Source organism: Cloeon dipterum, chromosome 1 (genome assembly GCF_949628265.1).
Source record: "Cloeon dipterum chromosome 1, ieCloDipt1.1, whole genome shotgun sequence".
Taxonomy (NCBI): Eukaryota; Metazoa; Arthropoda; class Insecta; order Ephemeroptera; family Baetidae; genus Cloeon; species Cloeon dipterum.
This window is the reverse complement of record NC_088786.1, coordinates 23,477,096-23,499,310: the sequence shown is the minus strand read 5'-3', so window position 1 is coordinate 23,499,310 and position 22,215 is coordinate 23,477,096. Positions and strand designations below refer to the sequence as shown.

The 22,215-nt window shown below is 42.1% G+C and overlaps 1 protein-coding gene across 1 annotated transcript in view; it reads right to left on the bottom strand.

The window, feature by feature from the left end:
* Positions 1–137: 137 nt before the first annotated feature.
* LOC135936268 (uncharacterized) overlaps positions 138–22,215 on the bottom strand; it is a 67,283-nt gene continuing 45,205 nt past the window's right edge. Inside the window, exons 5-7 of the mRNA XM_065479030.1 lie at positions 11,087–11,195; positions 6,278–8,372; positions 138–1,125 (exon numbers count right to left, since the gene is read on the bottom strand). Coding sequence (XP_065335102.1) covers positions 8,017–8,372; positions 11,087–11,195 — 465 coding nt within the window. The 3' untranslated portion in view covers positions 138–1,125; positions 6,278–8,016. The remainder of the gene's footprint in view (positions 1,126–6,277; positions 8,373–11,086; positions 11,196–22,215) is intronic.

Below are 22,215 nucleotides of genomic sequence, written 5' to 3'. Positions count from 1 at the left end.
CAAAAAGGCGACGATTCCAAGTGTATGCTGCTAATTCTTAGTTTACCTCCTTTGCCTCGAGAAAGTGTGTGTATGTGTGTGTTTGGTGGCCATAAAAAACTAAACAAACAAAAATGGGCACATTATGCACGATGAAGTACACATGTTTGGGTTCAAAATTTCCATAACATTGGATTGTCATGAAGACGCAATTGAATCAACTTTCCACATACAATTCTACCCAAACAACATTGACTTAATTATGCAACATCGATTTACATTACACGTCCAATTAGATCCCACCTCTGTTCAATCAGTCAACAATGTCCCGAAAAAATAACTCAAATAAGAAGCTTGAATCAAGTTTGAATTTTCGTGAAACGATAATCCGATCAATCCACTCAGGGAACAAATAGATGAAGTGAAAACTCTGGCCGTTCGTTTGCATTCTCATAATGTGAATTTTGAGCGCTAACATTCAAAGAGCAATTGCAACAACAAACAGGCAACTATATTTTGCGAGAGGCTCACTTAAGTTGATCTCAACACTCATTTTATTGCACATGGGCTCTCAACTTGTATACTCTCTCTTGGAAAAAACATGCCCAAAGAGCGCGGAAAATTTCCTTCTCCATGGCTGGCTGGCGTTGGAGAAGGAAAATACCCAGCGTGCTGCTTTCTCATTCCCTCAGTTGTTTTTTTCCCTCTAACAACTTTGATATTTAGCTGTGTCTGAGTGTGCGGGGGACGTTTTTATGTACAAGATATCTCTCTTCACTACAAACAACTGCGAATAGATTCGGCAATCAATCAATTGCATATACAGTAGTTGGGGATGTAGCGGCGGGATTAAAACCACAACAACATTACTCATTGTAACGCTGCCTGTTAAGACATAAAAAACATTATATTTCCTCTCTTCTAGGCGTGAGCGTTACCAGTTAGATGCACACGTGTGTATGAGGGTTAAAACCTAGCCAATGTCATAGTTTCCAGAAAGTTACACATCAAATATTTCTTTAAATTGAGAAAAATAATTTTTAGAAGTGTGCATCAGCGTTAAAATAAAATTAAGTCTTTTAAATTAGACGTGGAAGATATACGGTTTGCTGAGTAGTGGAAAACTTGTTCATGGCAGTACTGCATCTGAAATCACAACAAGAAGGGCGTTTTACTCAAATAAATAGCAATAATATGATGGCAAGTGTTTCAAAAAGAAGACATTAAAGAAAGTGCTCTGACTTTTTTAGAAGTACAAAGAAAAATATTTCACAAGAGTGAATGGATGACGAAATTATTTAAATTTAGTAAAGCAGTCAAGTCGGTGGATTTGAAAGAAACCTGAACACTTTCAAAAGTGTATATCAGAGATGACTTGTCTCCGTTTTTTTTTTTAAATTTAATGTACTTGATCCCGTCTAATATTTTTATTTTATTTTTAAAGATGCAAAACAGATAACCCTCGATTTTATTTCTCTCGAATGATTTATTAAACGTAATGGTATTACATTAAATAGCAACGATATTTTGATGGGCGACTTAGTGATAAATTGTGATATACAACCAGGTTTGCTGCGAGTGCAGTGAGTGTAACGTTAATTGCAGTATGTAATATCAATTTAACAGAGTGGATTTTACTGCAAGGATTGAAAGCCAGGTTTCTCAATATTTAATTTTCGTATAATTTTGATCACTTAAGTTGCTGTGGCGTAAAATATCTCGCCATAACCCAGTTCAATCCGTTGTCCCCACGAGAATTAGCTCGGCCCATCAGTGGAAATAATGAAGCAATCACGGCCCAATCGGAAAAGCTGTTTGCACTCAATATTAGCGGCGCCATTTATATGTTATGCTGCTTTGCTCAGCGATGGCAAATGGAAATATTCATTATCAGCAGCAGCTGGTGAAACATTAATGCAGCGCTTTTTAATTAGAACCAACCACTCTGCTAGTTATGCAAGAGGAGTTGGCTAGCCGAAGCTTCCCACGGGCGCCTCCCGCTTTGTGTTTGCCCTTTTTATTTTTGCAAAATTGTGTTTACTTTTGATCTCTCGCCGGACGAAAGCGCATCAGCATTTCCCGTGTGCTAACCGAACACACTCTTGCATAATATGTGTTTGTGCGCGCAACCTCTGCAATTTGCCGAGCTAGAGGAATTGGGTCACATCCGATTTGAAACTGATGATGTTTTTCATTACTGCTGCCTCTCTCTCTCTCTCTCTCTCTCTCTCTCTCTCTCTCTCTCTCTCTCTCTCTCTCTCCAGCCCTCTAGTTTCATTTAACTCCACATAACAATCTAATTAACAATGGACGTGAAGTAATTGAGCCTTGAAGCAAAGAGTGTGTGTCTGAGGAAGCGCTTCCTCTATCGCTCGCAATTATTTAGCTCTTCCACCGGATATTTATTGCACTTGGCTCGCGGCTCATACTGCTCTCATATTACGCTGCAGTGAGTGACGTTTTGCCTGCTTTTCAAACATAAGTTTAAATGAATATTTTTTTGCAACAGACAAGATAAAATGCAGAGATGGGAGTTCATACGTCGCGTTTGCTTTCGCAGCTTGAGACAAAGTTTTGATGATTGTTCGTATTATCATAGCTGAGGAAATGGTAGAAGTTAACGTAGATTAAAAAAATAGTAAAATCTTGAAAAAACTAACTAATAAGAAAAGAATTGAATTGATAATTTAGCTTAAAGATAAACGTTTGCAAGTTATAAAATCATTCTTAAAATTTTGCCTTAGAGAGGGATTCACTGCCTGGGGCCGGGTATTGAAGTTCAATATTGATTGTAGATTTAGAACGTTGGGAGCTTCTTCAGGGCAAATGCACCCAGCGAAGGAAACGTTATTTAACATGATTCGATTTATAAGCATGAAATTAGGCTTTGAGCTCAACAAGAGACGAGAGAAGAAAAATCAGTCATTCACTTGCCTACTATCCTTGTTAAATTTTCTGCCGGTTTTTTTGTTGCACAACATATTGGACACCAGCGGTGAAACTTATTTTTTATTTTAAACATTTGTTAGCTTAGACATAATACAAAATAATCGCAGTTTATCAACTGATGAAAGCTGTTGAAAGCGCCTTTCCTGGTTCCCATCTTGTTTGAGCGCCGAAATTTTGCTAACAAATGAACAAACGAACTGAGCAACACGTGTCACCTGAACATAAATCATTCTTTTCGCAAAAGCCTTGTTGTGAATCCATTTGTGACATGTGTACGTGCCACGTGAGTCTTTGTGCGCATTTCCATCCAGCGCCTCCCTTAATCCGAAATTCCACCTTGCAACGGGCACGCGTATGTAGACACGAGCCTGGCTGGAAACAACGAGAGACGCCAAGCTCACATGTACGCATTTAATTATTAAAATATAAGCGTCACCAACAGGGGATTTTTGTACGCGGGGCTGACTGACGAATACGAGGGAACAAGAGCACCTTTGCTCGTGCTATAAATGTAAATGAGAAACAGAGAGAGTAACAAATTCATAACTCACACTGAATTATGTTTTCAGCTGAGCATGTGAAATTTTAATGTCGTGTCAAGTGTCAGCCTTGAAACATATACTTTTTCCAAAAGAAAAGGGAGACGTCTTTGTATTGCATAGTTTAAGTGAGAGTGAAAAGCCGATGCCAGCTTGTTAGCTGGTTGAATTTGCTTGAGGTTACACGTCGCGACCATTCATCGGCTGCATGTGCACTCCCCCAAGCCTGTAACTCCTTTATGGTTCTTGTTTCTGTGCCGCCACCCTTTCCGCAATTTTCGCGCAAAATTGCGCTAGATTCAACTTCTCTCGCGGAAACGAGTTACGAAGCAAGTTTGCCAATTGGATTGCAAGAAAACTACATCAGCGCGCTGGAAGATTATATTTGTCGTCTCGAGCGCGAGCGCGTTCTATACGCGCTCGCTCTCGCTCCTCCTTGTCAACTGCAATTTTATGTGACGAGATAAAGTTTTGCTTTGAACTCAATGCCGCGGCGAGATTGAGCTGAAATGTGCCCAGGATCAACTTGTATTGACGTTCAAGATGCGTGTATGCCGTAAAACGGCTGCATGTATCATCGCTCCAGCTCTTTCGGCTTAATATCATTTGGCGTGCCACTTTCGCTATACGATCGACGAGGGCGTTCAACTTGCATAATATACAAACTAACGATCTGCAAAATTTCATTTCCCCAGGATATTTAACGGACTTGCAGTGGTTATTTAAATTAACTTTGCCATTATTTGAAGCGCAGATAATACTATTTCAAATTATTAAATAGCCAACTAGACTTTGTCCTAACTGATTTTTAGAGGAAATTGAAAAAGGTCCAGCGTATTCAGCTTATCTGTTTGCGTTCAGACTCCAATTTGTCTTTCAATCTTTCACGAGGATTTCGATAACCAGGGCTCCCGCAGAAAGCAGCCAGAACAATTTCAGCCAACCACAGATGTGTCAAATGAAGTGAAATTAATCTCGAGTGGCAATGCGAGATATCGGGTGCACCGGTGGCTGGTGGATCTGCAGTGGCTATATTGTCACATTAATCTCTCCACCTCCTCTCTCTTGCTCATCTATGAAATTGGGGTAAAAGTGTAACTCGCTCTTTCTCTCTTCTTCCCAACTGCTTTCCAGCGCGTGCGAACTGTTATCAATCTATGTCACTGGCCGCCGAGCCGCAGATGCGTGTTTGAAGCATCAAGTCTCCGCTCCGAGTTGTTGCTTTTTTATCTCGCGGTCGTATTTTTCGAAGCAGAAAACAAGCCGTAGCAAAATATTTGGACTAGTTTTCAAGACAAATAATAGTGACGCTGCTATTTTCCAATTGCGTTTTACGTAGCCCCATCGATATGCATCGGGAAAGAAACCATTTTGGGGCGCCAGCAGCAGCTTTTACGTCACGCAAACGGCCAATAGGATTTGTGCGATTATTCATTTAATCGGTAGAGGGCAGTTATTTTAGCAAATTAATTTGATGAATTTTATTTTGGCCAAACGAGCAGAAAAGGCAACTTGAAATTAATTAATGCAACGCAGCCAAGTGGATAAACTTATAGAAGCAATTTGCCAACTCTATTAAACGTTCCGTCAGTTCGCGCTTTTACTTTTGATTTATCGCCGAAAAGAAATATTACTCTTTAATGAATAATTATGACCAAATTGGCCTAATTAATTACTTTGAAGTTTCGCACATTTAGTTCCGAGTCAGAGAGCAAAGCTCAAATTAATCCCATTTTACCATCCATCTGCACAACTGCCGGCAGCCGAGGAGCGTTGTGTGTGCGCGGCGCTCGCGTTTTATTCCAAGAGTAACTTTATCATTCGGCGTTCGAGAGCTAAGTGGGGTCGTAAAGCCGCTTTTTATGAAACAACCCCTTCAGTTCGTCTCTCTCGGTCGGCTGCCTTTGTTGTCTGAATGCGTGCGCGTTTCATTAAAAAACGTCGGCCAGTGGCACGATGGAATCATTAAAGGCAGCCTGAGCTGAAACTTTGGCGATGTTTGCCTCCAACGCCAGCGACACTCTAAAATAGGGGAGCTGCCGGTTCTTGGGAAACAAGCAATCTACTGTGCAGTTAGTTCTACTGGCGACAAGGCTAGAGATGCAAATGTAACTTGGCTAGCGCGAACAATAAATTCTCTATATACGTTCGAATGGCTCGGCGTGCTGTCAACTCTCTGGCGCGCTTGCCAACAATTGCGGCTGCGTCACTGTCACTCGCAACTTGCCTTCGCACTACGGGCGTGGTGCAAAATTGATATAAAATATTCGAATAAAATGAAAATGGTGACAAACAGTAGGACTGTCTTGACAGCATCTGGCTGTATAACGCCTCCTGGCTTTTAAATGCAGGCATTTCCTGTCACTTCACGCTTATTGAAATAATGAAATTCTCAGGTGCCGTGACGATCGTCGCTCGTAAATTTTTGGTATCAGCTTGGAGCTTTCCTTTTGTTTAATAAGTGAACTTAATTAATCAAATTTGCATCATTGTTTGATAGAATATTGATACAGGGTAAAGGTTGGCTTCAGCGAAAGTTTGAGCTGATTTTTTGTAAAAAAGAAAAAGAAAATGAACTCAACAAAGTACTCTTGAAGCAAAAATTCCTAAAGTGAGTCCGCTCCAATTAGGAGTGAATATTCAGACAATGATGATTGAAATTTGTTTACTGTTTTTTTAGACCAAAACCGAGGGTTATGAAAAATAATCCTTTTTAAGTACGCAACCGACGCAGCAATCCTGGAGACATTTCTCAAAACACCCATTCACTTAAAAAAAAAACTATTCTAATTTACGTGAAGGAGACTCACCTTTCGAAATTCTGCTCTATGCATGCTGCAAGTTTCGATTGGAAGGTCGAAAAAGTTGGCACGGGAACTGGAACAAAAGTCTCAAAGAACGAGTGAACATTTGTGTGCGTTTTCTTCCATTGTGAACGTAAATTACACAACATGTTGACAGCAAATGGACAATCAGATTTCTAACTCCATGGAATCGGAGCAGCCCTTACGAAATTCCATGACGACTAGTTTGACTTCCTGAGTTTTACTTCTAATTGTGACTCCATATTGTTGTTCCGGCAACACATTGACTCACTTATTAATTGATACAGAGTTTGCTTGCCTTTAATGACCGCTCGTTAAATATACATGAGTATAATCGGTACACGGGCCGGTCTTACACATTATTACTTAATATACATGCGCACTTAACCACTTAACATTATTAGTTTTGAGAGGTGCTAGCTGCACAATGAACGCGAGAGAGACCGTTAATATTGTATTTATACACTAGTTACTGCAAGTGCGTTTGTGTAATAAGAGTAAATATAGATCCGGATACATTTTCCACGACACGTAATCCACATATTAATATACAAAAACCGGGGATCACAGAGCATCTATGTTGAATATTTCGCTTTTTTGCATCACACCGCTAGCACTCACACTTTGAGACAACATGAATCCACCTCTTTAACCAATGGGTTGTTTTGAACATGTTTTTGAAAAGCTCTTTTCATTTTATTGACAAAATTTCCATCATTTACAACATTCGCACGCGATCGTTCACTCGAAAAAGTTTCTGACTAATGTACTGATGACTGACTCAGAGATGCATTTGCGAGCTGCAAACACATCTTCCAAACAACATATTTATGGTGTCAAGCACCTTCAGCATGAGAAGAAGGAACACAGCTGCTATGAAAACAGGTTCCCTATATATATTGTAAATGTATATTAATCAATAACAATGGATTAATACAAAAATCGTGTATTCTAAATCGAAAGATCTTACAGTCTACGATACACTTGGTCCATAAAAATTCTTCCTAGTGTTTGCTCGGTTTGAAATTTCTCGTCTGTTAAAAATAGACTTCAATTTTATAGGCCTAAATGGAGTAGAGTGTGTGTTGTTTGTTTTTATAGGGTGAGTGTGGTGTGACAAACAGGATGTTACTCATACCACCAGCATGCTCTCAACGTTTAAGTTCGCGGATTATTTTGTTTCCATTTCTGTGGCAAAGAGTGGCGTTAAAAATCATACAACTGCAATAACAAGACATTGGCGTAGTAGTGTAATGTACAATACATTGAGAAATGCTCGCGGACACTCTGGCAAGAGCGCAGAAGAATAGTGTTTTAAACTCGATCGTGCTGTGACCAAAGGTTTCCCAGTTTGTTCATATAAAAATACTAAAAGGTGTTTAAGCACACCTCTTTCTGGTGTCTTACAAATTTGTTTGATTTTCCCTTGCCTGCTGACGCGTGCCCCGCTTAAAAATGCATTCAAAGACATCAGTGAGATTCATTCACGGGTTTTCTCCCTTGACTAAATCGATCAAATCGAGTTGCAAACATGGCAAATTTTCAAACTCAACAACGCAATCAAGTCAAATTTTTACCGCTATCATTTATATTATATGTGGGTTAATAAACAACTCGTGAATAGCAATTCTTCCAGGGTGTGAAACAATTTTTTTGAAAGATTCGCCAAGCGAGCAAACCTGCCGGCCTTCGCGGACCCAACCCTCTGTGCTCCGGCGAGGGACTTAGAAGCCAAAGTCGCCACTGCAGTCCATGCCGTAGTCTGCGTCGTCGAAGTCGTTGAAGTCGTCCTCGACGTAGTGCGTCAGCTCATGGTGCGACACGCAGTGGCCACTGTGCGTCTCGTGACCCCAGCCCCAGCCGCCGCCCCAACCGAGGCCGTGGCCCCAGTTGGTCAGGGCCGCACCCATCATCAGGCCGGTGCTCACGTCCCCGATGCCCGACTTGGCCGCCGCCGGCACGGACGGTAGCGACTGCTGGTGGTTGGCCACCCTGGCCGCCGCTGGGGGGCCGATTTGAGCGTATTCGTGGCCGCTGGTCGCGATCGTGTAAGGTGGTGGCACCTCACCCGGAATGGACGCTGCAACGAGAAATGCAACAACTAATGTGAAATTTTAAAAAGGTTGCAATTTCAGATGGTTGCAATTGTAAAAAAACGACCATGAGATCAATGACATCTGATATGAAATAACGATTTTTCACAGTTGACTGGGTAGCTGCATTTTTTCCCTAGCAAACCAACTAAAAAAGAGCAAAATCGAAATTTTTCTTTATATGTATTTCTAGGAATTATTTGCTTGAAAATTAATCATGAGTAACACAATTTTAATACGATTTTAAGTAAACTCCTTCTCAGTTAAAGAAGCTAAAATATCAAATCAGGTAGTTTAGACGTGTCCCACACAGTTGTTTTTAGGGGATTCAGAAAGATTTTCAGTTACGCTGTAACGTCTGGGGACAAAAAGAAAAGAATCTGGAGTGAAAATTATAATAACTAGAAATTTAAATAAATTATAATTTACTGAAATGTGCCCTCGATATTTAGGCTTCTTAAAAACGCTTCATTGATCCGTGTTCATACAAATGTGCTGCGTAATTAGAAGCGCTAAAATAATGAAGCGTCTTTTTTTCCAAAACTGAATGCATCTCACTATATATACAAGTATTGAAAATCTGTGTTAAATAAATGTTGTGATGGTTGTGATCGATTTCAACTAATGACAGTTTTGAACAATTGAAAAAGCTGCATTAATATTTTACGTCTCTTCAATATCGTATAAACACGATCGAATCGACGTCCAATTACGTTAATCACGCGGCCTTTTACATAGATGGAAATAGAGATCAGAGCAACACGCCATCTCTCCTTTTACATCCCTCTCCCCTACGCTCTCTGAGGTTAATTACCAGTTGTTCTTTTCAATTAAATGCCAAAATGCCACGCTTGTTATCGCAGCTCTGTAATTGCAAGCGAGCATTGAAAGAGGCGCCTGCCGCGGATCGTTAGTTGATTAAACAGACGCGATGAAAGCGGTGCGGAGGTCTGGTGCACGGGGTTGTGCCCGCCCGTCATTAATACGCAGCAGCTCGCGTAATTATTTGTTTTGTGCGAATGTAAAATCAGCGACTTAATGTGGCGAGATGTTTTTAATGACATATTCGTTCGTTATATCAAGGAGCGGAGCGTCGCGCGCGCGCCTCCCTAGCTCTCTTCCGTTCCACCCTCGGTTCGTTTCCGCTTCTTTCCTTTTCTCTTTCTCTCTTTTTTCTTCTACGCTTCTCCAGCCACTGCCAACAAAGTTGCGGTTGTTAAGCACCGTGCGCATTTATCCTTTTGAAGTGCCACGCCCGAAATTCTTTTATATTCCAGATTATCTCTGCTTGCTATTAATGCATTTTCAAAGCAGCCAACGACTAATTAGATGGGGCATGCGGTAATATCAAAGCAATTGTCTCTTTTCTAATATTACTTTGGCCTGTTTCCGGGAGAATTTCGTAGGCAATTGCTTACTATTACCGACTAAGATCCCAAGAACTAAACTAAAAATATGTTCTTGACGTGTTTCAAATCACCCTTTAAACAATTCAGTCAGAGACCCAGATAATGTTGATCAAAAGAATTTCAAAATTTATTAAAATCAGCATTTTTAACTTTCCAACATAAAAATGTGGAAATTCCTTACTAGTCCCCATTGATTTCTTGGGACTTTTTACTATGCAGTTTCTAATCTGAAAAAAATCTGACCTTAAGGTACATATTTTAATAAAGTTTGAGTCAAAGATTAAATGTGCGAATTTGTGACTTTGAACTTTAAACCTGCTTTCAACCACAAAATTTGGGACGAAAAAATCAACACTCTAATTGTTATGAGTTGCATCTAGAGATGTAAAAATCAGTTCTAAACTTCAAAGTATTTAAATAACAAGAAATTTAATAAAAATACGATTGTTGCCTTAAAATATCAAATAGCAAGCATTGAAACACCCATAAAAACATAAGTAAAATTTGGGATGGTACCTCTAAGACAATAAATCATAATTACCTTTGATAACTCTCAGTCAATAAATAATTTCAGTTACCGATATCAAATTTAATCTGTTCATTTACAATCTTGTTGGAAATGTATTATCTTGCGCAAATTTAGTTGTTTGAATGCCGCAGCTGGTTAAAAATTTACTAAAATAATTATGTGGATTCGATTAGAGAAGTATGCAACGTGCCCAACAGCTGATCTCACCCGGTTGCATAGATATGAAAAAGCAGGCGATCATCTGCGCTCCCCCGACGAATTTAGTAAGCAGAGCTGTTGCGATCATGCTTCATGCACAGAGAAAATCTAATTTGTGGATCAGCCTCTCAAAGAAACGATTAAGTTCCAAATTAAATTTACTGCGCAAGACGTGCGTGCGTGACCGTTCACCATGGCATCATGCGGATGAGAGAGAAGAGATTTTCTATCCAGCAAAAAGAAAAAAGAAGAATTAGCCCTCGTGCATCTTTTTTCTATTTTAGCTGGTAGTCAGACCCAGGATGACACTGGCTAGAGCCGGAAAAAATTAAAATACGAGCGAGACGCCAAGGGTCTGCTGGTGGAAAAAAGCATGTAACGTAAATACATACTTTTCCTTTCTCTCGCTCCGAACAGTCTACGTGGCTTGAGCACGTAAGTGGTCGCTTTTTTGTTAAATTAACTCCTCTCGAGAGGAAAAGAAAGAAAGCAGGCAACCACTCTCCTATACTGTTACATACATTTCTTATATATAATTTAAAGCAGACAAAAAAATAATGCTCACTGTAGTAAGGTATGGTCGGTGGTAATCTGGCTTCAGCTGGATGTTCCTCTAAAGATTTATCGCCAGTCTTCTCATCAGGAAGTTTTACTGGTTGCGGTGGTGGTGGCAACTGAAACACATGAAATATCACACGCGGTTAGCTTTCTGCCTGCAGCACTCGCACACACACAAACACACACACTCCACTCTAATAGAGAATGTATTAGGCACAAAGCCACCGGAGGTTTGGGGGCGATTGCCAAAAAGGGAGAATTCGGCGCGCGCGGCTAACTCGCTCGCGCGCGCAAAAATGAGGCCAACTCGCTGTGGATGCGTTTGGAGAGCAGCGTTGACTTTCAGCCTCCCTAATGAATTCGTGGTGCGGCAAACTCGATTGCCGCCGACACGGCCGAGCCTTTCCACCAACTTGCGCGAGTTTACGCTGCTTAGATAGTAACTGATAGCGATTTCGCTAGTTCTATTGTCCTCTGCGGCTGAGGAAACACATTTCCTGCCGTTGCAATTAAGCAACCCGTGCCACTATAGGCCTGTCTCCTTTGCCTGCGATGCCGGATAAGCCCGTCTGCCGTGGAAAGGATTTGCCTTTCATTTGGTTGGACACATTTGATTTAATCCTCTGAATTTGCATTCAATTGGTTTTGAATGGAACCCGATCCACGTGAGGCTTTAGCGCTCATTCCCACAGCCATGCATAGGTTGTTTTTACATCCTTCTTTTTCATCCTATTATCCGTTTTTTGAAAGCACGTATTCGACATTGCTCATTTCATTCAATATCGTGATATTTTTATGGACGAGGTAGACAAGTAAGACGGAAGCGTCAAATGCTACTTAACTTGCGCAGTAAATTCACGAAGATGATGCTAACAACTTTTGCTGTAAAACTTGCAACGACAAGGCCTCATAATTTTCTAAAAGCATTTGAAAAAAATGATCCATCTTAATAAAAGGTTTAAACCTGTGATACTTTGTTTGGCTCATCCGTCGTCCTTGCTCGTCAGACTTTATTACATTCTGTCACACAGAGGCATCAAGCCTTTTTATTTTAGCAAAAATGTAATAAACTTCAAGAGCAGCCGAGCTCAAAATTCACTCTCGACCGGTCTGACAGGCAATCAAATCGTACGTATAGCATCCGCAAACTGGCTGCCACTGCTAGCCGGGTCGGACAGTAAATAAAATGCTGCCGAAAAACAATCAGCCAGCGGCGGTGCAAAAAGCGGCTGCGGTCGCACACGACGAGTAAAAATTGGTTCAAACGTGTCAGCGGCAAGCACTCTCACACAGCCTCTTTTTGACCATCAACTCGATGGCGGCCTGTTTGCACTAATGGAACTTGCTTCGAGAGGAACACGCTTATTGACCCCAACTGGTGTGATTGGCCGCTCGCAGTTGCTGACTGGGGCTGCCGCCCGGCGCGTGTTTGCCGCCCCGTCCGTTTGCGATGCTGGCACCAGAGACATGGGGAGATTGGTGCAGGCTGAACTGGGTCTCGAACAGCTCACGTCAGATTGGCCTGCCTTGCGGAGCGGAAATTTGTAGAATCTCGCATTTCATTCAGTAACGTGAAGAACGTTTTAGCAAAGGAAAACTTACTTTTTTTACCTGCATTTTTAAAATTAAAAAAATCTACATTGCCATTACAAATTGAATAAAACTAATTTAAAGATCTAATAAAGCCTAATTGCTATGTAGGGTACCTACATTCCGTCAAACAATGACCATTCTTCAACACACAAATTCACACAACAGACAAATCACATTGTTTGACGAGCATATATAAACCGACGCGACCCAATTCAAAAGAGAGAGAATTCCTGCAGCAGCCTAGACGACCGGACCAATCCTGAGGACTATCTGGACGAGGACCCTGTAAGACGTAAGATCGCCATCGCAGCGAGACGATGTAGCTTCCGTCCCCGATGTTGTCGATCGCACGCCTGGGCTTAAGCGGTACCACACTTCGGATGCTGCGCCCCGCTTCACCGAAGTCCCTGACGAACCCACTCGGACACGTCCCGAGTCTTTATTCCGTCCCACTCTCCGAGCCTCACTACCACTACACATTCAGCCACGCAGCCCAGTCTACTTATTTCCGATGTCGTCCCATCTACCACAAGTCGCAGTCCACACACGCAGCCCACAACAACAGCTTTAATAAAATTCATAATATAGGAAACCACTGCGCATCATAATACCTTCCTATAGCTGTGTTCTCAATTTTTGATCTGGATGCATGGGTGGCTTCAAGTGAGTAATTTAAGAGAAAAAATGTACCACACAAACTTGTGCATTACAGCGGCCGTCTTGGTACAACACAATCAGGTAAACTAAAACTTCCATTCTGGATTTTTCGGCCAATAAGACGCAGGATGTCACCTTTTTAAAAAAGCTTCAAACTAAGGATGGAATTTTGAAAGGATGGGTCTAGGGAGTTTCATAAGATTTCACAACTTGCTGTATTTTCAACCGTGCTCAACAACGAGTGCAGAAATTTTTTTCCAGAATCCTCTGCAATTCATTATATATTATGGTTTTTCGAGGATTTGGTTTGCAGGTAATTACTGCTGATGAGGTCTGAGGGGCCGAGGCCGAAACACTCATGCTGTTAAATACGAGATAATACATATTTCTCTTCAATTTCCCACTTTTAGCCGTCCATCCTGGTCATAATCATACGTAGAGGAGAGTAATTTCATGTAATTCAAATGAAGGGGATGTTTAAAATTGATAATAATGAAAAACAACAGTTTCGGTGCTGAATTTTCTATCGTAAATTTATTGAAGTCTCGCGTTGACCTTTTTTAAGTAATTTTCTTTATTAAAGCTCCCGATTTAGGACTGTTTTTTATGTGAAGCTATCGCTGAATCCAATTTAGGGCTAGGCTCCTATTGGTATATTGTCAACTTTCAAAACATTTGATACTCTATCTAAAAGAGACAACTCGTCCAGTAAATGAAACAATTTTTATCAAATAAACGTCGGTCTTCATTTCCGAGAATGTATGTCCTTTCATGACAGAGTTTCAATCAGCACGTCGACCTTATCTCACCATCTTTGATGATACAGCCTCGCATAAAAAAGGCCTATCAGGAAAGACGGGCGAAATGGAATGGCAAAAAATAGGTGGTTGCGTCCAGCAAGTGGAAAGGGGTCGTCGTCAAACGGTGAGAAGCGTTGCACGTGTGTGATGATTTTGCTTCTACTGTGGCGTAGGGAAAAATGGGTCGCCGTCGTGCAGGCGAAATATTGAATTAAGCAGGTGAGTGCAATTACACTTAATCCACTTACAGTGCTATTACCTCAGCACAGAGTGGAAAGCAGACAGGTTCGCCGTCAAAATGAAACCACGCTCTGTGCTCTCTCCCGCCGCAAGAGGCAGAGAGAAAGACTTGCGTCACACTGCCAGACGGAAAGCGTTGCTTTGCCATCAAAAGATTTTCAACTCTGATGGTGGTTTAATCCTTCGCCTCGCTTCTGAATTTTATTCGCTTTTGCATGCAGCATAGACACGGCAGCTCTCGCCAAAAGTCTTTCCAGACTTTGCTGAACGCAACTTGAAGAATTTCATTGTCGGGGCTGTTAACTGAGTGAGTGTGTTTCCCATCGTGGAGTTTCGAGGTGCATTACAGCACACTCTAGTTTTCGCGTGAATACTCACTCTGCTTTGGGATGGCTCCTGGCAGGGTCATTAAAATAGTCTGGGAACTCGGCCCGAGTTTCACTAGAGCTATAAATTTATCATTGTATGCTAAACTTTTTATATGAAAATGTAAAGCCAACGTGACTGTAAATAATGCCGCTTCAAATGGTATGGTTTTTACTTCCGTTAATGTAAGCTACAAAATTTGGACGTGGCTTACCTGCTCCCTTTTTATGTTCGGCATGACTAAAAACACTAAGCACTCGTTCATTCAACCACAAGAAGCGTCATCTGCGTAGCTTTGAAATACACGTTTCTTTTGAGTGTGCTCTTCAAGTGTGCCTTTACGACCCTGGTTGGATGCAAAATATTTTGCCCATGCTGGATGGTAGAGCATCTCTGTTTTGCCACTATCAAGAGCAACCGAGTCAAACTGGATGCGTTCGAAAAGTTTTTAATGATTTTTGTCGGGAAAGTTTACCGAAATTGTGAAGATCAAACCCCGCTTGCTCGATCGAAGCGCAAAACTTTTCGACAAAAGCAAAAGTACGACAGGAGTTTCCTCAAAATAATTATCATTCCGCTGAACGGTGGGGTGCTAGGTGCGACAGCGTGAAAATTAGTTTAATTTATTTCCATTGAAAAAGTAAACGGAACGCAAAACTTTGTCACGTGCGTGAGAATGAGAAAATCAATTCTACAAAAAGTGTGGTGACAAGATAAACGCGGCAAGCAGATTTCGCCTAAGGTCCGACGCAAAATAATATCTCAATCTCCCCCTTGTTGTTTTTCCCCAGAACGTCACTTTATCATTCGAGTCGCGAGAGTTCGATTTTTCTCCTTTGCGAAGCGAGAGCTGAACCGAAACCTTGCCGGTAAATCCTTTTTAATCTCTGCTGCTATTATAACTGAAGCAGAATAATAAAAACGGCGCAATTTGTGTTCCAGAGTGGATTAGCTCGATATTCAAATGGGCGCGTGCCTGCCATTCCAAACACGAACGCCGCCCGGCCGCGACGGCAACCCTTTATCTGGCAGCAGAAGGCAGAGAGGGAAAACATAATTCCGCTAATTTTATATTTGTCCTCGGTCCGGCGCAGTTCCCAGGATAGAGCGGACAAGCCATAAAATTAATCGACTGGCTTTTTCCTTTTCGGCTTCTTTACTTTTGCATGCTTCTGTGCGCGCCAAGACGGCGGGCACGCAAGCCAGGCGAGAGCGAGCGTCCCGCGGGAGCCCATTTCGCGTCCCACTTGCGTGTGCGCCTGTCACAGGCAAGTTGTGAGGGGCACTTGTTCTGGACACCACACCGCACACCAGGGCGTCATATTTCACCGACTGGTCATTTAATTTACCTGCCTGCCTTGCAACCTCTGCGCTGTTTTGTTTCAAAGATAAACGACTTTGTCCGTGGCTTTGAATGCAACCTGCTTAGCCTGCATCACTATTAATCTTGCGGCGTGTCTGCCTGGCCGCCGCCACCGCCGCTGTCCAGCCGTGTTTCCAATGGATTAGTGCGGTGCCGACCACTTTGCCGGCCTGTTTTGGCCGATGCTTTGCTGCGTTGAGTTGCTTGCGGTCGATTCTTTTGGTCAACTGCCGCCTGCGCCACCAAAAATACAAAATGCAAGAGCCCCCAGGAAACAGCTGCTGCTGTTGGATCGCAATATTTCTGCTTCTGGTGCACTTTGGCCCACAGTAAATAATAATACCCAACTAACCTACGAGAGATTTACACCAGACACACCTAATGAAAAATTTAAGTTAACTGCTTGAAGACTAGTTTTTTCTTCTCTGAACACACTACGCTGTGCAATTTTACGCCGCAAAACATATAGAGATGGATTTCAAGTAATCTTCCAGAAAAATAAGTTTTTAAAAACAGTTGACAATGAGAATACATTTGATCGATTGGTATGAAAATCAGACTGGTCCTTCGTTGGTAAAGAATTCGATAAATTTTACTGTCTTCAACATGTTTCAACTCTTACAGTCACCATGATATTCCAATTTAGTCAGTCAAATCATAAAATTCGTTGATTAAGTTATGGAAATAAGCTGATTGTTTTGGCATTAGAATTAAATATTTGTTAATTGGCAGCCAGTCTTCTAGTTTTGACGCTAACATTAATGTGAATTAATATCTTAGGAATAGGGTGGCAATTGAAGTCGAAACATAAAGAGGAAAAATCCACAAATCAGTAAGCAACGAGCAAAAGTTCGATTTTCATTCCAATCACTGAAAATGAATCTGTTGACGAGTGTTTACAGTCTGAATTAAAAGTCATTTTTCACGTGTGATGTGCGGAATATCATTCTACACGAAGCTGCTATTACGTCAACGAAATCCTATTTTTCTTATAAACGAGAATACATTATTGAATCAAACATTCTGTTGTGATCTGTTTTTTTATCACTTCACGCAACACAAATACCATTGTCACGCGTCTCTTTTATAAGCTAGTATACTATAAATACAGTATAGTGCCCGGGTAGGCTCTCTAGATCTTGAATGCGAGTGCTTGACGTCACAGCTCATTGATGTTCTTCTAAATTCTCAAAGGATGTTACCATTATAAGGATGGAGGCTTTTCAACAGTTTCAGCCTTCAAACTTTCGCGAAAGGTAAAGCCTTATTGTTAGATTGCAACTTGCAACGCATTTAGCTCCAAAAGGAAGCACCATGAAAAATTCATAACGATCACCCCACCCCATAAGAGTTGTCGATATTTTTTAAACATATTTTTCAGTGCAATCATCATTTATGAAGTGATATAATTTTAGGCACAAACTCTCCATCAAGCTAGGCTAAATATTAAAAGGCTTTCAAAGCGAAGAAAAAAAGAGGCTTTCGGCAAAGAAACTTTTTTTACCGCCCCCTGAACTTGGTTCTTCCTCCTGGTAGTTTCCTTCTCTCGACGAGAGACCTTTCATTTGCGATACTATCTCGAATACACAGGATTAAATTTAGTGAAGTTTTTTCTCCGCCGACCTACGCGCGCTCTCTGCAGATTTCAAGTGAAGGATAAGCAGAAGCCTTTTTATACCCTTTCCTCAGTAGTTTTCTCAGCGGCGGAGCTGGAAAATTGGCTTTTGCTGCGTGTTCCGTCAGCTGGTGCACCTCAGAAATGATTATGAGGAAGGCAATTGACAACTGAACTCCTTCTTGTTTATTGGCGTTGCCGTCAAAGCAGCCAGGAGGCAGACTTGATGAAGCTGGCGGGCTCTCGCTTGCTTTGCCACTGCCGCCGATATGAGATTTCGGCTCTTTTGCAGCTCAAAGGCGGCTGTGACAACAAGCGGAGCTCAAGGAGTAGATTCATCCTCCTTTATCAACCACCAAGAGTGGATGGCTGTGGAAAAGCCCTTTTTCAAATCCTATTTTTTGCCGAACACGTTTCAAAGAATTTTTCCCATATAGAGGCTGCCGCCGAGAGAGATGAGAGAGAGAGAGAGCCTCTCTTGTGTCACACACAGAGAGAACCTGGGGTTTATTGCCATGCATCAATGAGAGATTATAAGAGAGGTGGCAAAAAGAAATTGAGCCGAGCCACCAGTGCGGGATTTAAATTCCTGTTTGCTTTGTCGGTGCGTATTCAGATCGCCTAATCGCTTTTCTCAGGCTGCTTTAGCTTCCAGGGAATCTGTTTGCCGGATAAGGGATTTGTTTGCCTTCCTTTTACCAGAGATTTCTTTAGCGAGTTTGACGAAAGGGACAGTTTTTCTGCCACATGTCACATAAAATTTTATTCTTTCTCCGCACTGTGCAGTGGCTACATGTATATCAGGTCATCGCCTGCTTTATTGTGCGCTTGGGGCTTGGGGGCAGACAAATTTGCCTTGCTGATAGATTCTGCCTCAAAGTTTGGCTTTACGCTCTAATTCAAGAAAATTGCGCTGCACAAAAGCGACCTCCTTTGAGATAGACGAGACGGCGGCAAAAGAGAACAAATCCTCCGTTCCATCAAACAGAGTCTAGGGCGAGCACTGTTTGCTTTCAGCCAATTTCCTTCATGGCGAACAACTATTTTGAAACAATCTCTATAGAAAAAGGAAGGCAGCGCAGCTCATAAAATGCGGTTGTGAATAATGAAGTGATAACTTTGCGCCCTCAGGACGGCGAAAAAGGGCCGCGCATTTTCCGGCTCGAAACTCAAAAGCGGCATTCAAGCGAGCTAAAACCCATCAAACGACTAAGGAAAGCTGTGGACGTGATTAAAAATTCCGACCGCCGCCCGAAAAAGGCAATAAGGCTGGCGCGCATAAATAAATTTGGCCACTTAACGTGCATCAAGTGGGCCGCAACTGTGCGGTCGGCTCGACCTCGAGCAGCTCTGGATGCCTGATTTTGATCAACGGCTGACGTCAATGACCAGCCCTAATTGTCTCGCACACACACACCTATTATGGACGAGTGGACGGACGGACACTTTTGCCGCTCGCAAATTGTGTGCAACCCCTCTGTCTGGCTAACGCGCGTGTGAATCCAAAGAGAAGAAAAATTCGTGGTGCCGGCCGCAGCAGCGGTGCTCATTAAGAATCGCCACCACTGCCTGCCGCACCCTAATAAATTAGCTGCCTCATGAAATAGCCTTTTCTCGCACATTGAGCCGTAAAACTGGTGGATAATGGGACCGGGGACAAGCGGTGACCGTTTTGCCACTCTTCCTCCACCGGCACTCAACTCAAAGGGCGAAATGTGGGATTTGACTTTGGGTGATGCTGCCTCCGAAAAGGCGTTCGCAATAAAAAAAATACTAACGGATTTTCCTGATTTCTTTCTGAAAGAGAAAATCATTGATGGTTTATCGGTTAAAAAATCGTTTTATGCATTGATTAGTAAGATTAAAAGGACCAGCCCGTTGGCTCGCATTGTTAAGGCACTCTCAGGAGTGTCAAAGCAATGAGAGGTATTTGAGCAGTTCGGAGATCTAATACTGGCTACCCAATGTCAGAAATGGCAAAAAGTGGTTAGTTTAGTGACTCGAATTGCTCAAATTGCTCAACGGGCTGGGAGGCGCACCGGCGCCGACTCGCTACTTGCTGGTTTGCACCTTTCCAGCATGCGTGATTTGGCTTCACGGGACAAATGTCTAGCGTTTCAATGCAGTCCTCGGTGCGGAGGCAAGTGGCCCTTCAGTGGGCTGGGTCCCTGTGCGGCCTGGTGCGCCCATGTTATCCGTTCGCGGTGTTATTGGGACCTGGGTTTCAGCATTCGTGCTAGTGCAGTGCGCGCCCTTCCCGGTCCTCCGGTCCTTAGACAGGGATAAAAAGAGCAAAAAATAAAAATAATAAAAGGAAGTCCAGGCGTGGCCTCTACCCTCGAAAACGCAGGATTTTCAAATCTGTTATCCATGATAAAATTGAGCCTTTACTCACGCTATGCGGTCTGACTGATATTTTACAATTACTATGTTGGTTTCCAAACGAAATTATAATAATATAATTCTTCTGATTTTACAATGGCTAATACCAGAAGCAAAAAAAGGCATGGAAGTCTAACAGGTCGAAACATTGTTAAATATAATTATTATCACAGTGGTTATTTTGACCCCGCAGGCCTCATCAGAAGTACCTGACTTCCAAAATAAATTCATAGCCACAGCATTAGCCGAAAACTTTTTTTTACAATTTTTCGACTTGTTAGCCTTCCATTTGTTTGCTTGTGAAAGCAGTAAATCATCATTATTTCATTTGGTAACCAACATCTGAATTATTGATTGAAGAAAAATTTTTCATTTACAGCTCAGTTGAAAAATACAAACATTATAAAATATTATTTTCTGGGCATGTCAAAAGGATTATGATAGTAGAAATGTACCTAAATTTTCAGGAACTAAACAAGCATTTCAGTCTAGAAACTAGTTTAAAAAATTAAATATATTTGGGAAGAAATTGCAAACACGCGGCAAAAGACTGCAAACACGACTCGAAATATTCAATTTTTCGCGCACTAATGGCCGATTTAGACGATTTTAAGCGGGATTAAAACGGCATAAAATTGCGTTATTATAATTTATTTGGAAACTCGATAACTTTTACAGCATTTGGAATACAATTCATGTTTAGTTTTTAGCAATAGTGGTTTTATATTCAGGATAACTATTAGCCAACGCCTTTTCTCGGAAAACGCGATTGTGGAGGTGCCACCACGCGCGGACATCAGCTCACAGCGTGACGCAAAAAGGGCCGACGAGAGAGAAAAAAGTCACCAACGTCTCGTTCCGCAGGTACATACTGTATAATGTATACTACACGTTATTCCCTTAACGTGAAAACAACCCACGAAGCAGTCTGGAACACTTTTTGTCCCGCGCCGTCCAAAGCGAAACGGTATAAAGCAACCTTTTTATGGGATGATGCTATCAATTTTGATTTTTTATAGACACTTTCCTCTGGGGAACGTGATGTTATTTTATCAAATATAAACCAATCGAAATGAAAGAGAGCACTGCTGATCTGCCATTAAAAAGAATACGGGAAAATAAGTATTGGGACCTACAAATCAATTCAGTAACTTTATTCTAAAGCCGTTTGAGGCCTGGAATGGGTCCTAAACGCGGGAGATGAGCCAGGATAAGCGACGTTCGCGAGCATTTGGTGTGCACCTCCGTCAGCCAGACTTTCTTTCGAGCGTAGGCGTGTGCGAGGAGATGAAAATTCATATCCAGTTACGTTCTTGAGGAACATGTTTTAATAATGCGGGTCGGCGGCGGCGGCGGCGGCAGCCACGGTGGTGGAAGTCGAGACACACACCAAGCCTCTTTCGAGGCGCAGTGTTGTGTTTCCTATTGACGACTCCCGTTCTCCACCAGATATTCGATAGAACTGTCAATCACGAGTCGGAGCGTCTGTTGCCACGAACGCACTGCCACTTAAAAATAATTTCCCGCAGCCAAGCGTTTTGTGGCCCTGTGTCTATTTTCGTGACGCACTGTGAAATGTGTCTTCGGAAAATTGCTTCTGGCAAAATGTGACCTTTCGCTCGCTCGCAGTGCTATTTTAGGTTTATTTTGGTTCAGCGTCAGGGCATGCGTTTCCCCATTACTGTGCTATTTTAGCTCCAAAACTTGTTCGGAACACCGTGCATCGATAGAGATCAATGACAACATTTTTGAGTGAGCAAAACCGTGTGTAGAGTGAACATCACCGAACTGATTTGTGAGAAAAAATTGCGGATGGAATTGCGGAGGAAATTATTTGGAGAGTGACAAAATTTGTCTGCTGGTGGACGAGACTCGGAGTGAGCAAAGCTGACGGGCACGTCATCGCACGGCAAAGAAACACACAGGAAAGAAAAGCTCGTTTTAGCGTGTGCTGCCATAAAATATCAGTTTGCAAGGGCCAAAATGCCGGGCAGCCGTGTCCCCTGATGGGATGGGACAAACATTCCAGCAGGGGTGAAGCTCGAGAGCTGCTTTCAGCCCATGTGTGCATAATGGGCGAGACGAGCCTAACTTTTCATCACGACGGCCGCTCTTAAGAC